This window comes from Pseudonaja textilis, chromosome 5 (genome assembly GCF_049901715.1).
Source record: "Pseudonaja textilis isolate UNSWEBS1 chromosome 5, rPseTex1.2, whole genome shotgun sequence".
NCBI lineage: Eukaryota > Metazoa > Chordata > Lepidosauria > Squamata > Elapidae > Pseudonaja > Pseudonaja textilis.
Genome location: NC_141994.1, coordinates 17,861,745 through 17,877,693, shown reverse-complemented (window position 1 = coordinate 17,877,693; position 15,949 = coordinate 17,861,745). Strand labels below are relative to the sequence as shown.

General features: G+C 33.8%; 1 protein-coding gene across 1 annotated transcript in view; it reads left to right on the top strand.

The window, feature by feature from the left end:
* The first annotated feature begins 33 nt into the window (after positions 1 to 33).
* Positions 34 to 15,949, top strand: part of SMC1B (structural maintenance of chromosomes 1B) — a 32,577-nt gene continuing 16,661 nt past the window's right edge. Inside the window, 10 exon segments of the mRNA XM_087934216.1 lie at positions 34 to 172; positions 1,112 to 1,220; positions 2,076 to 2,264; positions 4,440 to 4,552; positions 4,853 to 5,056; positions 5,877 to 6,115; positions 6,218 to 6,476; positions 7,268 to 7,408; positions 12,160 to 12,242; positions 12,436 to 12,643. Coding sequence (XP_087790342.1) covers positions 1,112 to 1,220; positions 2,076 to 2,264; positions 4,440 to 4,552; positions 4,853 to 5,056; positions 5,877 to 6,115; positions 6,218 to 6,476; positions 7,268 to 7,408; positions 12,160 to 12,242; positions 12,436 to 12,643 — 1,545 coding nt within the window. The 5' untranslated portion in view covers positions 34 to 172.

Sequence of the window (15,949 nt, the reverse complement as noted above, 5' to 3'; positions counted from 1 at the left end):
GTCAGGTGTCTAGAACTGAGGCAAGGAACTCTCAGCAAAGCCTCGGAAGGCAAGCGTGGGGGAAGTCTCGCGGGATATCCTCTCCCCTCAAGTGCAACGCGACATTGGCCGATTTGGCGGGAAGGGAGGTTGTTACGCTGTGAGGCGGAGGGTCAGACTTTATATATTAAATGTATAACCTCCTGTATAAGCGCTTTTATCGTTCCTCGCGGATCTCTGGAAGGGGAAGATAGTCTTCCGCCCCCGCCGGTTATTTTGCACATTTCAAGCGCTTGTCCTGCCCGAGCTGGCGGGGTAGTACTTCGGTTAAAATTTTCAACCGCGTGGTTCATCGTCCAATTTTTGTTGCCTTCTCAGCGATTTTTATTTCCTTTCCTCTCCCCAACCCCCTTTTGAGGGACAGCTGCGCTGAATCCAGTTGGCAAAAATACCTAAATGATACACGTGAAATATTTAAAAAAAAAACACCGGGTGCTTTTTGATGAATCAGGTTGCTCCTCCACATGTGTCCCTGAAATGCTTATATTTCATCTCTTCTAAAAGGGACGACGATTTGGAGGAAATGCTGTAGATTTGGAGGAAATGCTGTAGAAATGCCCACGTTCAAGAGTGATGTTTCTATAAATGCAAGGGACTGGCTTGAAAGTGGAATAAAAAAAGATAATGGATCCACCACAGTTTTGTCTAGTCTGCACTCAGGGAATCTTAATTTTTTAAACATTTGGGCCTTATACCATAGATATAGATGTATATCTATGGTATATACACATTCCAAATACCCTCAAATGAAAAAAAATTGCAGCCAAAGACCAGGGCATAATAAAGCTCAGTAATGTAAAACAGACATGTAAAGAACAAATGGTTAAAATTAACAATATATCCATAAGATGGTTGCACACATTCTGTATAATGTAGCAGAGTTTAGCCAATGTGGAATAGATTAATATCCAAAAGTAAATCTGAAATCAGAAAATTGGGAAATTTGCTTAAATATGATGTTATGAACACTGATTGTACCAGCATAATAAACAGGCAATATATGTAATGTTCTTGCTTTAGCTCCATCATCAATCATGGCGGTGTTCCTTTTGCTTTTCTTCCTCAATCATAGATGGGATACTTAAAGCTTTTGCTGGTTGAGAATTTCAAATCCTGGCGGGGACAACAATGCATTGGACCATTCAAAAAATTCACTTGTATCATTGGTCCTAATGGCTCAGGTAATGTATATAAATGATTTATAGCAGTTGCCTTTGATTAGGGCCCTCCTAGACTGGTCTTTATTGTACAATTGAAAAGCAAAAATGCTTTAGGTAAGCAAAATGTTGATTAAAGCGTATACACAGATTAAGCTATATAAATAGGTATTTATATTGGCAGTAGAACATTAATCACTTGTACAAGAGATGACATTCCATTTGGGAAGAAGGAGAATGGATTATGTGTTTAGAAGAAACTTCCTGTGTTCATTAAGAGTCTACTACTAGGTGTTTACAGCAAACAGGGAACATGGTGCCTATGGGCTTAAGCTTTTTTCACCAACCTCTTTTAATGTCCATGAGGTTCCTTATATAGGCTACTTTTTAAAATATTTTTATTAAAAACAAACTGGAAGATGGCTTTTAGTAAAGCAGCAGTCGTTGCTGTTATATTGATTTTTCAGCAATACTGTTGGATCACAAAAAGATCCTGCTGGGATGGTAGATATTTTGCTATGTGTTCTCTAAATTCCAACAGCATTTGCAACAAAAACTTTTACCACAAGTCTTTGTTAAGGTTCATCACTGTTTCTACCCTCTAAAATGAAAAAATGGCTCCCTGAAATTTTTCTAAAATAGAAATGAAAACTTTTGAATTGCTTTTTTTGTGGCTACATTTAAATTAGAGGGGGAAATTGTGATTTAGTGTAGGATCTGAACCAGAAAATCATTAATTATTCAAGTATTGCAAGCAATTAGGAAAATATCAGTGTAGGGTGAATTGGTGAAAATGTTTTCATGAAATTTAAAATGGTAATATTTGTCATTCTAATTTGCATCCGTAAAAAGCTTTTTTCACGATTTATGCAATTAAAGGGAAATCAAATATAATGGATGCCCTTAGCTTTGTAATGGGTGAAAAGACATCTAATTTAAGAGTGAAGCACATTCAGGAACTGATATATGGGGCTCATGTTGGAAAGCCAGTTTCTTCAAGTGGACGTGTAACAATGGTGTATATAGAAGAAAATGGGGAAGAGAAAAGATTTTCAAGGATTATTCGAGGCAAGTGCATTTTTTCTAAAAATTAAATATTTGTGAAATCTAAATATATATATATATATAAACAAATATAGACATTAGCATTGTTTTGTTAAATGTGGCAAATTTGTGGTCATAGGTTGTTGGATAAATTTACATTTTACAGAGTTTTGTAATATCTGTCTGGTATATGATTCTCTAAACGTAATGAGAAAGCAGAAAATCTATGGATTGATCAAGTATATCAATACTTGATATTACATATTGAACAATGTCAAATAATATCATGTTCTGCCCTGGCTCCTGTCCTCTGGAACATCATGCCTCCTTGGTAAGTTTGCACCCATCCTTTTGGCCTTCCGAAAAGACCTAAAGACCAGGTTTTGCCAATTGGATCGGAGCGGGTTATATTAGAGGTAGTTAATAAGATCCCATCTCCTCCATATGTGTATCTTGTTCATTTCCATCTTCATTAATTTTTAAGTCAATTTTAATGTTCATATTTATTGTTCTAATGTTTTATTTTGTTGCTGTTATTCATTTTAATCCATCCAGAGTCACCTCAGGCAAGGTGGATGTTTAATTTTATTTATTAATATTATATTTACTAAATAAAATAAAATAAAATAAATATCAAGGTAATTGTTGTTAGGAATAAAACTGCCAGTGTACATTTATTTTAAAGGCATACACCAAATACTTTTTAAAAAACATGCAAAACAAAACAAATACATACAAATACAATACATGATAATATTTTGTTATAAAAATGATATTTTTTCATAGAAAAAATAAATATACAAAATAACAGAGCTGAAAGGGACCTTGGAGGTCTTCTAGTCCAACTTCTTTTTTTCAATCAGGAGACCCTATACATTCTGGACAAATGGCTGTCTAATCTCTTCTTAAAAACCTCCAATGATGGGTATCCAAAATTTCTGGAGGCAAGCTATTCCACTGATTAATTGGAAGTTAATTAACTGACAGGAAATTTTGCCTTAATTCTAGGTTGGATCTCTCTTTGTTAAGCTTCCATCAATTACTTCTTATCTTGCCCCTAGTTGCTTCTGGAAAATACGTTGACTCCCTATTCTCTGTGACAGCCCCTCAAATATTGGAAGATTGCTATCATGTCATCCTAGTCCTTCTTTTCGTTAGATAAGACATTCCCAGTTCCCACAACTGTTCATATCTTGTTTAGCCTCTAGTCCCTTAATCATCTTTGTTACTCTTTTGCACTCTTTCTAGAGTCCAACATTTTTCTATCGTGGTAACCAAAATTGGATGCAGTATTCCAATGTAGACTTACCAGTGCAATATAAAGCGTCACTAATGCTTCACGTGATCTTAATATTCACCCTTTGTTGATGCAGCCTAGGACTGCATTGGCTTTTTTGGCAGTTGCAGTACCATTCTGGCTCATACTAAATGATTGTCCACTAGGATTCCTAGAACTTTCTCATAGTTACTACCAAAGTTTTTAAAAAAAATTATAAGCAAGTGAAGTTAAGGAACGAAAATACAACCGAATTATTAGGTGCATAAGCAAATTATCTGCTTAACATGCAGAATTACATTATGCATAATTAACTATAGTTTTAAATATGAAATGAAATATTCGTGCAATGCAAAATTTGCAACAGTACAGAAACTAGTAAATTTCAGATTTGTTAAAAAAAATAGTTTGCTGTTAGGTCCAAGCTGTGTATTCCTGAGGAAGAAAGGGAGGGAAGGGAAAGAGAAAGGGGGGGAGGAAAGAAAGAAGAAAGAGAAAGAAAGAAAGAAAGAAAGAAAGAAGGAAAGAAAGAAAGCCTTATAGTTATGCAGAAGGGAATTTAGGAAAAATGGTCAAACAAAACAAGACAGCTGATAAAAGAGGACGAAAAAAGTTAGAAAATCAAAAACGCTATATTTCCTGCAAAGGAGCTAGCCCCAAAATTAGCTTGAAAGCTGTGAATAACATAATTATTTGCAACACAAACATTTCTTACAAATTAAAAATTGTTTTATTGGTTTTCTGTAATGAGAACAGTGTAATGAGGTGATCTGTAGTTAAGTGTAAAAATTTTCTAGAATGTTTTGCTGTGAAAATAGATTTATTATTTATTTTCCAAATGTTGGATTTGTGTACACTGCTTGTGTACATTTTAAAATAGTGGATTGGGTATTAACTTATTTTGTTGCTTCTTTCAAAATTAGGCAATGGGTCTGAGTTTCTTATTAATGACACTGCTGTCAACCGCTCTATGTATACAAAGGCACTTGCAGAAATTGGCATAATTGCAAGAGCAAAGAATTGCCTAGTTTTTCAGGTAAATATTTGTGTTCAAAATTTAATATAGCATTATGTTACATGTTTATATTGGTGGTAATATTTTTAATTTTTTTTTGATCCAAATAGTTAGAAGAATGTGGGGGATGAGATGGCTTTTTTTAAACTAGGAGAATATTTGTGACTTTTACATATAAAATACTAAGAAGAATTATTTTGTAGCAGGAAGGCAAATCCTTTTAAAAATTGTAATATCCTGAAATATAGCAAAAACCAGTGTTGGTTTTAACATGTATTTCCTTTTTATACTGTTAATCTAATGTTAGAATTATTATTGCAGGGTGAAGTTGAAGCAATTGCAATGAAGAAACCCAAAGAAAGAACTCAGCTTTTTGAACAAATTAGTACCTCAGGAGAGTTTGCTACTGAATATGCAGAAAAAAAGAAGGATTTGCAAAAGGCAGAAGAAGATGCACAGTTCAATTACAACAAGAAGAAAAACGTTGCGGCTGAGTGCAAATGCGCAAAATTAGAGAAAGAAGAGGTGAATTCAGAAAAAATGACTTTTGGTTCTTAAGTTAGTATATAAAATGAAAATGTTATGATTTTGGTGGAAGTTTTCTGATGAGATTCTCATCATAAGAATAAAGATTGAGTCATACCATGGTACTGTTAATTTTCCTGCCTTATTTTGACTATGTTATAAATAAAATGGTAATACAAGAAAGATTGCATAGAAGGTACTAACCCTTGGTCAGAATTTTTCCAAAAAATGTGAGAGTATTCTGAATATCTATCAGAGAATCAACTTGAGGAGTATTAATTTTATCAGAGTCCTTTTGAAATTTGAAATATTTTAAGATTAAAACAGTCTGACTATAGGAAATTATATTAATGCTGCGCAAACAATATGGAAAATGTTCTTAATTTAAAATGGAATTAAACTATTAGTGAAAAAGCTAAATATTTTAACAGTAGGGTGACAGAAATTGCAGCCAGATTTCCTTCATATCCTGACCTATACCTAAAATAATTAAACTCAATAGAGAGGGAGAGAAGGAAGGATAGCATCCTATGAGTTGTTGTGTATTCTAGTTAGAATCTCCAATTCTTATTAAGCAATTTTAAGAATTCTACAACAATGTAATTTTATATTTTTAAGAACACGTATTACTAAGCCAATCATTAATATGAATACAATCCTTTCCTATACTATTGTATATGTCTAACAGTACTCATGATTAAAAAATTTTTATTATTAGATAAAAATGATGGTGTTGAGGCTTGGATGGATCTGAACTCTTTATAATTGAATGGCATACTGCTACGTATGAGTTCATAGCTAATCATTTTGTTGATTATAGGCAGAACATTATCAGGAGTTGTTTGAAGAACTGACAGAACATAAAAAGCAGTTGCAACTTTTTCAATTGTATCACAATGAGCAAAAAATCAAATTTCTCAATGATAAAGTAGCTGAAAAAACTAAGATAATCGGTACTAAGAAAATGGCTGTTTCTCATGCGGAAGAAACCATGAAAGCCAAGAAATCTGCTTTTGGAAGGTTAACTAGAAGCAGTCAGCACATTGAAAAAGAAATTAGGTAAGTGCATCTAACAAATAAGGTGTACCTCTTATCCATTTATATTAGACGTTTTTGGACTTTCTCAGGATAAGCTTTTTTGAAAATTGTATTCCTTTCTAGGGCTCTAGAAGTTATATTGAATCAAAAGAGGCCTCAGTATATTAAAGCAAAGGAAAAAACTTCTTACCAAATTAAAAAAGTTGATATTGCTAAAAATAGGTTAAGAGATCATATGAAAGAGCAGGCTAAGCAAGAAGAAGGCAAAAGGGAATTGGAGCTAGAGCTGACAGAGATTGATAAAGCTTGGAGAGCATTTGAAAAAAAGGTTGAAGAAGAGGCACAACATAGAGAAAGAGAAGTTTTCCTGGAAGAAAGTCAGGTAAATTTCAAGGCAAATAAAAATTATATATGTAATATTCAAAAGAGCAGATTAGGGCTTTAAATTGGATCGTGTATAATCAAGGGAACAAAGTCAATGGGGAAACCAGATTCACTTAACAACAGTGACCCTAACGTAATGGCTGCAGTGATTCACTTAACAACCATAGCAAAAAGTAATAAAATGAGGCAGAACTCACTTAACTGCTACTAAGCAACAGAAATTTTGGGCTCAATTGTAGTTGTAAGTCAAGGATCACCTGTAATAGGTTCTAATTATCCAATAATGGCAGAAGTGAGGATAATATTGAAAGCCATCTAAAGGAAAACACTGGAATTGCAGGAACCCAAAAGTTATGCATTAAAACAAGGTATGGTCATTATAAGACAAGTGGATGGAAATGTTAACAGTATATTGTTAGTGAACCAGAGTTGTGAGATGGGCAGCCATATGTGATCATAAAAATTGTTTAAAATTTATTTTTATAATATTACAAGTATCTCTGTCCTTGACCTATGACCACAACTGAGCCCCAAATTTCTGTTGCTGAGATATTTGTTAAGTGAGTTTTGCCCCATTTTATGATCTTTCTTGCCTCAGTTGTTAAGTGATTAAGTTAAGCCATTAAATTAGGGTCACTGTTGCTTCCCCACTGACTTTGTTCCCTGGGTTATACATGATGCATTTTTTTCAAGTTCAGAATTTAAATCCAATACTGGATTATGATTGATACGATTTATTTAGGGATACAATCCCATACACATAATGAAGTTTTTTCTGTTTGTGTTCAGGTAAATCAGTATCAGAAATTGAAAGAATTAGTTCATAAAAAAGTAGCCATATTAACTCAGCAACGGGAAAAACTGCTATGGGAGCAGAAAGCGGATATAGAAAAGATGTCATTTGATCGGCGAAGACAAAAAGAAACTGAGGTATATATAAATATTAATCATGATTTGAGAACCAAAAAAGTGTTCTAAAAATAATGAGCTCCTTTTTTATTAGGGCTGTGCTGAAGACTTAAAGTTTAGTTTTGACATCATTGTTTGGAAAAATCCTGGTGAAGATAATCAAGCAATAGTTTTACAAGAATCAGTTTGTTTAAATAGGGTATAGCAGACAAATTGTATTGCTTTTTTGACAACTAGATTAGTAAATTAGGATAGGTATAGTTAGTAGGTTTCAGTGAAACATTTAATAAAGATGACCATAGCTTCTTTCTTGATAAAGAGAAACAGTGTGAGATGGATGGTGGATGGTCCCACTAACAGATGGATTTGGAATTGATTAAACAGTAGTATCCAACATGTGATCCTTATTGGATCTATGTCTCCAAGGTACAGCTATTCAGTGGAGTATCCTAAGCAGGGGTGGGATCCAACAGGGTTAACTACTGGTTCGGTGATTTATGATATGTTTCCCTGCACGCTGCTACGTGCGTGCCTGTATATCATCAGCACGCTGTCTGCAGAGAAGCAGCCTTTCAAAAAGCACTTTTTTTCTGCTTTTTAAACTGTAGCTGTGCTTCGCATGGCAGCTGAAGTTGAAAAAGCAGGAAATAAAGGTCAGGTAAGAGCCTGGGCGGGCGGGTGGGCAAAAACATCAGCACACATAGAACTGGTTCTATGTCTGCTGCTCTTCAGAGTTACCGGTTCTACAGAGGTGGACAGAACCGGTAGAAACCCACCCCTGATCCTAAGGTTCTGTCTTAGGCCCAGTGGTCTTTCAGGTATTTATGGTTTGAGCTTCTTCGGCGACAGACCGAAACCTCATCTCTCTGAGGCTTCGATCCATGCTCGCCGCTGGAGTGCCCCAAGCCGGCTGGTTTCAGGGCTAAGCCTCCCCGTAGAGGTGGTGAAGAGGGGGGAGACTGCCAGCAGGGTCAAGGAGAGCTGCATCTCTCCTCCTCAGCTTGCCATTACTCCCTTTCCCGAAGGCGGTTGTAGTGGTGGTCAGAAATGGCCACCACAAAGAAGAACTCGACTGGAAAAGAATGTGCAGGAGGAAGATAAGAGAAAGTTTTGGTTGACCAGGTCAAACAGCAAAAGCAACAAATAAGGCACCCTGGAATTTAAACTTAATTACATTGTTCCCAAAGAAGATTTTGAAGCTGCGAAGGAGAGAGAGAGAAGGGAAAGGATTAGGTTTTTTTTCTTCCTTCCTGATACTGACAGCTAAGAGACTTAAGCAAGAAACTGAAAAAAAAAATCTACTTTGACATTAATAGGCATCTAAGCTGAAAATAAAAGTCAAAGGGATAAAAAAGATTTCTGGATATTTAAAAGTTTTTAAAAGCTGGAAAGGAGAAAAAAAAGAATAGAAGGGCAGGATTTGGAAAAATGGAGGGGACTGCCTGGAATTAAGGAATGGAACTGTAATTAAAAGGAACTTACAGTGAAATTTTAACAGGATTCCTCAAATATACATTTTAATGGAAACTTGGTAACAAAATAATAGAACCCCAGGAAGAGAAAGTGGAAAAAAGAAGCAAGTAGAAACAGCCTTGGATTATTTGGATTACTTAGTGATTTTTGGTTCTTGCATCTAGATGACTAAAATTAACTGGGTGGCTGTTTAAAAGTTTTTAAAATGGTATCACTCTTAGAAGAACTGAAAACGGAACTTAAAAAATGGAAAGAAGACGCACAAGAAAGGAGAAGTTCTTTTGGCTTCGTGTTTCAGTTCTTAGAAATGGAGATCTGGAACTGAGAAGCAACAAGAAATGCTTGCATCTTTAATGATCAAATAATTTTAAGGGGGGGGGGGAAGAAAACGGGGGAAAGAGAGTGAAAGGTTTAAGATTAGAAAAAACAACCAAAAAGAAGAACAATCTGAAAGATAAGTATAATATTAGAAAGCAACAGAAGGGGATTACAGATAAGAGAGTTAGAAGTAGAGAGACGAGGGGGTAAAAAGGGGAGGGAGAAGAAGAGGGGGAAGAAGGCAAGGAAAAGAAGTTGTAAAAGACAGAAACAAGAAATGGAGAAACAGGGAAAAGATATAAGGATTGTAACCATAAGTTTGTTTAGAGATAATGGGTGAAAATTTAATTGTAAAGGGATTCTGCAAAGGTACATAAGATAGCTTTGTTATATTACAAATAGAAATAATTTTAGAAAATATGACGATGGATAAAATATTTATTGTAATGCAGTGGGATGTTTGTTAATAAATTAATTAATTAAAATGATTGAGAGAATTAAAAGGGAACATTTTTAATTATTAGTAATGATTTATAAAAATATAAGTGAGAAATATGGGGGAAAAAAGAATTAACTATGGAAAGTTTATAAGTGTTCCCAAGGAAGTATGATATTCAATTGAAAAGAAATGTTAAAGATGTTAAGATTTTAATGCATATTAATGATAGAATTGAATTGGAATGGAATGTGTTTTATTTACATATATGTATAATTTTTTCTTTTTAAGAATATAGTGTGTATTTTAAGAATGTACCAAGCAGAATTCTATTGGAAGTTATTGAATGCTATAATCTTAAAGCTATACATTGAAGCTTAAATAAGAGCTTGAATGGATAAAATCAAAAGATATAAAGGTGTCATACTCTAATTGGTAACTACAGGGAAAAATTTGCTTAATAAAAAAGATAATGTGAAATTGTAACAGGACAGACAAAAGTATAAATATAATGATTTGAATTGAGTTAATTAAAACAAAGTTGAGAAAATTAGAAGAGGGGGAAAAACTATGTAGAAAATATAAAATGGTAATAAGATATGGAATAGAATATAAAAATGAGCATGAAATTGAGTTTTGTGTCTGTATGAAGAAGTGATAACCTGGGACCATGCTATTTTCAAAAAAGATGTTTTATTTGTATTTTGTTTTTGTGAAAACCCAAATAAAATTTTCAAAAAAAAAAAGAAATTATACATTAGTTATAGGTTGCATTTTAAATTACGTTGATTCATAAGAATCGAATGTGTTCTCTATATTAATATCTTGGCCATTTATAAACAATTAAGCACAGTATTCGTTAGTTGGAGGAAGTCTGCTTTTCTTCCTGTATAAGTGCTCAAATGGCAGCTAGACATTATAAGATCCAGTGTCTGACAAGGAGCACCATAGTCACATTCAGAAAAGGATATCGGATTTGCTGGAAGGATTACTAATTCCTGAGAAGAAGGGCTTAAAGTTCAAAAGGATTGTGCAAACTCTGCAAAGTTGGTGATAAGAGTTCTTAGTGTGCATAAAAAGTGCTGTTCTATTTGAATAGGAACTTCTTTAGTAATGCATTTGGTGGAAATTACAGGAAGTACTGGAGAAGTTCCCAGCATCTCTGCCCTACACACAAACCTTTTTGTGACTAATGTATTGTGATATATTATTGTTTTTGGTACATTGTGGGAAAAAATGTGGTACTGAGAAAACCACCACAAAAATTCATTTTAGTCATGGACCACTGTAAAATACAAAGAGGAACTATTATATCCACCTCAATAATTCCATTAAAACTTACAAATGACAGGAGGTAACTAAAAATTAGTACTGCTAGCACAATACTGTAAAATTGAAACATTAAAATATCTCCTTAAATTTTTTAAATATTAATACTAAAACTATAGACTAAAGTGTGGCCTCTGAAGCCCAGAAAAAAGATGTAAAAAAAACATTAGATTAGAAGTTTTTAAAAGAAAATCTCACTGAGTTTATCAATGCCAGTACCCTTAATTTTCTTTTTGAGAATTTCAGTTGTTGCTCGACAAAGTCTAGCTACGTTGTATGTAATAAACTGTTCCTTAATTTAGAGGATAAAATCAAGAGGAAAACTTCGTTATAACCTATAACAGTGGTTGCCAACCAGTGGGCCGGGGACCACTGGTGGTCTGCAAGAAAATTTTGGTGGTCCGCAGAGAAATGTCACTGCAAAGCACCCCCCAAAGCAATTAATCCAGGCTGTGTGGGAACACAAGGCTGCGCCACCCATGTGGCCCATGGGAACACAAGGCTTGCATCACTTGCATTGCAAACAACTCGAGGTAGTGAGGTGAGGGGGGGAAGTGTGGAGGGGGGAACTTGCCCTATGTGCCTGGCCTGGCCACCGGGCTGCTTCTTCTGCTTTTGGCTAAATACAAGGAAAGCAGCAAAAGTCTTTCTTTCTCTCCCCCAAACTCTGCCAGAAATGAGTCTTTGGGACCCTGCAACGCATCCTTCTCCAAGAGGCTGCACTGGCAAAGACTCATTTCTGGCGGAGTTTGGGGGAGAGAAAGAAAGGCTTCTGCTGCTTTCCTTGCACGAAGCCAAAAGTCTCTCTCTCTTTCTCTCTCTCTCTCTCTCTCTCTCTCTCTCTCCCCCTCTCTCCCCCTCCCGCCGAGAACGGAGCTGGAGGCGGTATCCTGTGATCCCAAATAAAGAATGATGGATTGGTAGGAAAAAGGAGGGGAATTTTTCTGCAGATTTTGGGGGGGATTTTCCTAGGGTTTCTGGTCTACAGGATTTAAAATTATGAGTTTGGTACTTCCTGAGGTCCAAAAGGTTGGTGACCCCTGACCTATAATACACATCAATAAAAGAAGAATGGTACTGAAAAAGTTGTTTTTGTTGTAGTAAACTGAAAAACATTTTATGGAAGTAAATAATGGTAATTTTAAAATTCAGTAAAATTCTTTAAATATTTTATATGTAAAACCAATTTTTAATGTATATTACTACATATTTTTAGGAGAATATAAAGCATGTCTTACAACAGATAGAAGATAATGAAAGAAGAATGGAGAAGCTTGAGGAATACAGTAGGACATGCTTGTATGTATTTATAGCATCTATTAAAATTAATAATTTAATTTGACTTTATATATAACTTACATATCTGTCCAAATGGATTATTCAAGAACAGTTTAGCATATTATTGGCCATCATAATTTATGATAGCTTTATTTGACATTAAATTATTTGTCCAAGTTATTTTATTTTTTTTACTTTTTGGCTTGAATTGAAGGGAATCTTTAGAAGAAAAAAAGCAACAAGAAGAAATACTGACAAATGAGATTGAAACTTCAAAGATCAGAATAGGCAAAATAAATGAAGAACTGAGTAAAGTTGTTAGTGATTTGCAGAACGCTAGAATTGATGTCCATGAAGGGAAACGCCAGCAGAAGAGGGCAGAAAATTTGGAGAGCCTCAAAAGATTATATCCTGATTTTGTGGTAATTAAATAGACTAATTCTTTTAATTTCACTTCACATCATTTACAAATAAGATAGCTCCTTTAATAGTACTTTGTTATTCAATAATACTGAACGCTATTAAAAACAAGCTCAATGCCACGGGGATAAATGCAGCAAGAATTGTCAAGACAGATTAGTAATATTTTTCTTTCTTTTTTTATTTTAAACTTTATTTACAAGAATTAAAAACATACAAATTTAAAAATACAAAACCAATAGTGTATACATAACACATTCCTGTTTACATTTGATATCGAATTTGATATGTCCTAATAGTCATTACTGATACTTCTCACATTTCCATTTACTATCACATCTTAATCACTAAGCAGCTCATAATACTCTACTAATCTTGTTGGTTTATAACTATTTATTAATTAATAATACATTCATAATTTTTAAATAAATAAAAAGATATAGTGAATATATAATGCTTATATTGATAACGTAGAAGAAAAGAGGATTTAACACCTTTGTTATTCTTATACATTTCATATAGACAGCTGAATATAATTTGTTTCTTGGGTTCATTTATGTGTTTTTCCTTTACAGTCTACCCAGTTGTACCATTTATCCCATTTCCTATAATAATCTGTGTCCTCCTTCCCTTTGATTTTGAGTGTGAGCCTCTCCAATTGGGCACACTCATTCGTTTTTTGAATAGTAATATGTATCGGTGGTACATTTGGATTCTTCCAATATTGTGCTAATGAAATCTGTGCCGCTGTTAATAAGTAGATGGTCAGATATCTTACTTTAGGGGTATAATCTCCTTTAATCATTCCCAACAGGAACAGTAGCAGTTTCCATTCCAGCCACACTCTATAATTTCTTCTATCCACTCTTTTATTTTTAACCAATATTTCTTTGTCTCAGGACAGGTCCACCATAAGTGAAAATAAGTACCAAATTTCCCTTTGCATTTCCAACAGCATGGGTTTGCTGTCGGAAATATTTTGGCCAGTCTGAAGGGTGCCAGATGCCATCTATACCTCATTTTGTACAGATTCTCCTTATGTGCTACTGATTTAGTTAATACGAGATTTTTTTGCCAAATTTCTTCCCAGTCATCCAGATCTATACTGTAACCAAAAATTTTTCCCAAGCTAACATGGGTTCTTTCACGATTCTCTCAGCCATTTCATGTTCTAATAAGTAATTATATAATTTAGAAATCAACCCTTTCTCAGGACTTGAAAGTATTTTGTCTAAATGCATATCTTTTACCTCAATTCCATATTCCTTTACGACTTTATTATATCTCAATTTTACTTGGAAATATGACCAATTATCAATGACTATCCCTAGTGCTTCAAGTTCCTGTATTGTTTTAATTCTTCCCTCTTTATCTAATATTTGATGGTACTTCAGTTTTTTACTGATATCCATCGTATTTAAGTGAAACATTTCCTCAATCGTTGAAAACCACCTTGGAATTTTGGTATAATGATTTCTTCTAATATCAGCCCAAATTTTAATTAATGGCTTTCGAAATACATGTCTAGTAAAGTATAGATTATTTTGGCTATTCGGGTTCCACAAAAATGTGTGCCACCCTAATTGTAAGTCGTGGCCCTCCAATTTTAAAATTCCTCAAATTGATCCAATCTTTTATCAATCTGTTTCAGTAATTTGGTGTAGTTGTCCTCCCACAGATTTAATGTTCTAGCTCTTAACCAGATGCCTAAATATTTGGTCTTATTTACAATTTGTAATTCCATCTTTTCTTCCAATTTTTTTTGTTTACTATTTGGTAAATTTTTAACTAGCATTTTAGTTCTTTTCCTTATTAATTTTTAATCCTGCTAGTTTTCTGAATTATCTATTTCATTTAGTAAAGCTGGTCCTGAGTCTTTTGGATCTTCTATAACAAAAACCATATCATCTGCGAAGGCCTGTAATTTATACTCCTGATTTTTAATTTTGGTTCCTTTAATTTCTTTATTTGATCTAATTCTATCCAACAAAGTTTCTAAAATTGTTATGAAAAGCAGAGGTGAAAGAGAGCATCCCTGTCTGACACCCTTCCTTATCCTTAATGATTTAGTAATTTCTCCATTTAATAATACGTTAGCCTTTTGTGTAGCATAAATTGCATTTAACATTTTTACAAAATTACCTCCAAAGTCCATCAAGTTTATCTGCTTCTTCATAAAGTCCCAATTTAAGTTATCGAAAGCCTTTTGCGCATCCAGGAAGACCAAGGCCACTTAGTTTCCTGGATGTTTTTCATAATATTCTAATATATCTTATTATTATTCTTGTATTATATCTAATCTGCCTCATGGGAAGAAAGCCATTTTGGTCTGAATGAATTTTGTTACTAAGTGCTTTCTTTAATCTTTCTGCCATTATCGCCATAAAAATTTTATAATCTGAATTTAAAAGAGATATTGGTCTATAATTCTTTATTTGGTTGGCATCTGCACCCTCTTTCGGAATCAATGTTATGTAAACTTCCTTCCATGATTCTGGAATTTTAGCTTCCAGTAATACCTCATTGCAGACCTCTAATAGCATATTCTCTAGTGTGTCACCTATCTCTTTATATAATTCGTTTGGTAGCCCATCTGGACCTGGCGTTTTGTTTCTTTTTTGTTTTTGAATCACCGCCTGTAGTTCATCTAAAGTAATTACTTTATTAAGCAGCTCTTTTTTATCATCCGATAAAGGGTACAGAATTCCTTCTTTCAAATATTCTTCTATTTTATTTAAATCAACTTCCTCTTGTTTATAAAGATCCTCAAAATATTCTCTTGCGATTTCCTTTTTTTTCTCCAGATCCATCTCTATTATTCCATTTTTATCCTCTTATTGATATATCGTTCTTTTCTGATTTTCTTTTCTTAATTTATATGCCAGCCATTTACCGGATTTATTTGCATGCTCAAAATAATTTTGTTTTGTATATAATAATTTTTTAATTAATTCCTCTTGATCTAAAATATTCATTTCATGTTTAACTAGCGCTAATTCATTTCTAATTTGCTTGTCCCCCAGGGTTTCCATTTGCTTATTTTCCATTTTCTCTGTTCTTTTTATTAGAGCTTTCCACTTTCCCTCTCTTTCTTTATTTCTATTTGCTATAAAAGCTATCGATATTCCCCTTAAATATGCCTTCATAATATCCCATAGATTCTGCAATGAGGTATCCTGTTTCTTATTAAATTTTAAAAAAACTGGTCAGTTCTTCCCTAACTTTTTGAATATATTCTTCCTCCTTCAATAGTTGCGAATTGAGTGTCATCTACCTTTTTTTATAGAGACTATTTTTCCATATTGTCT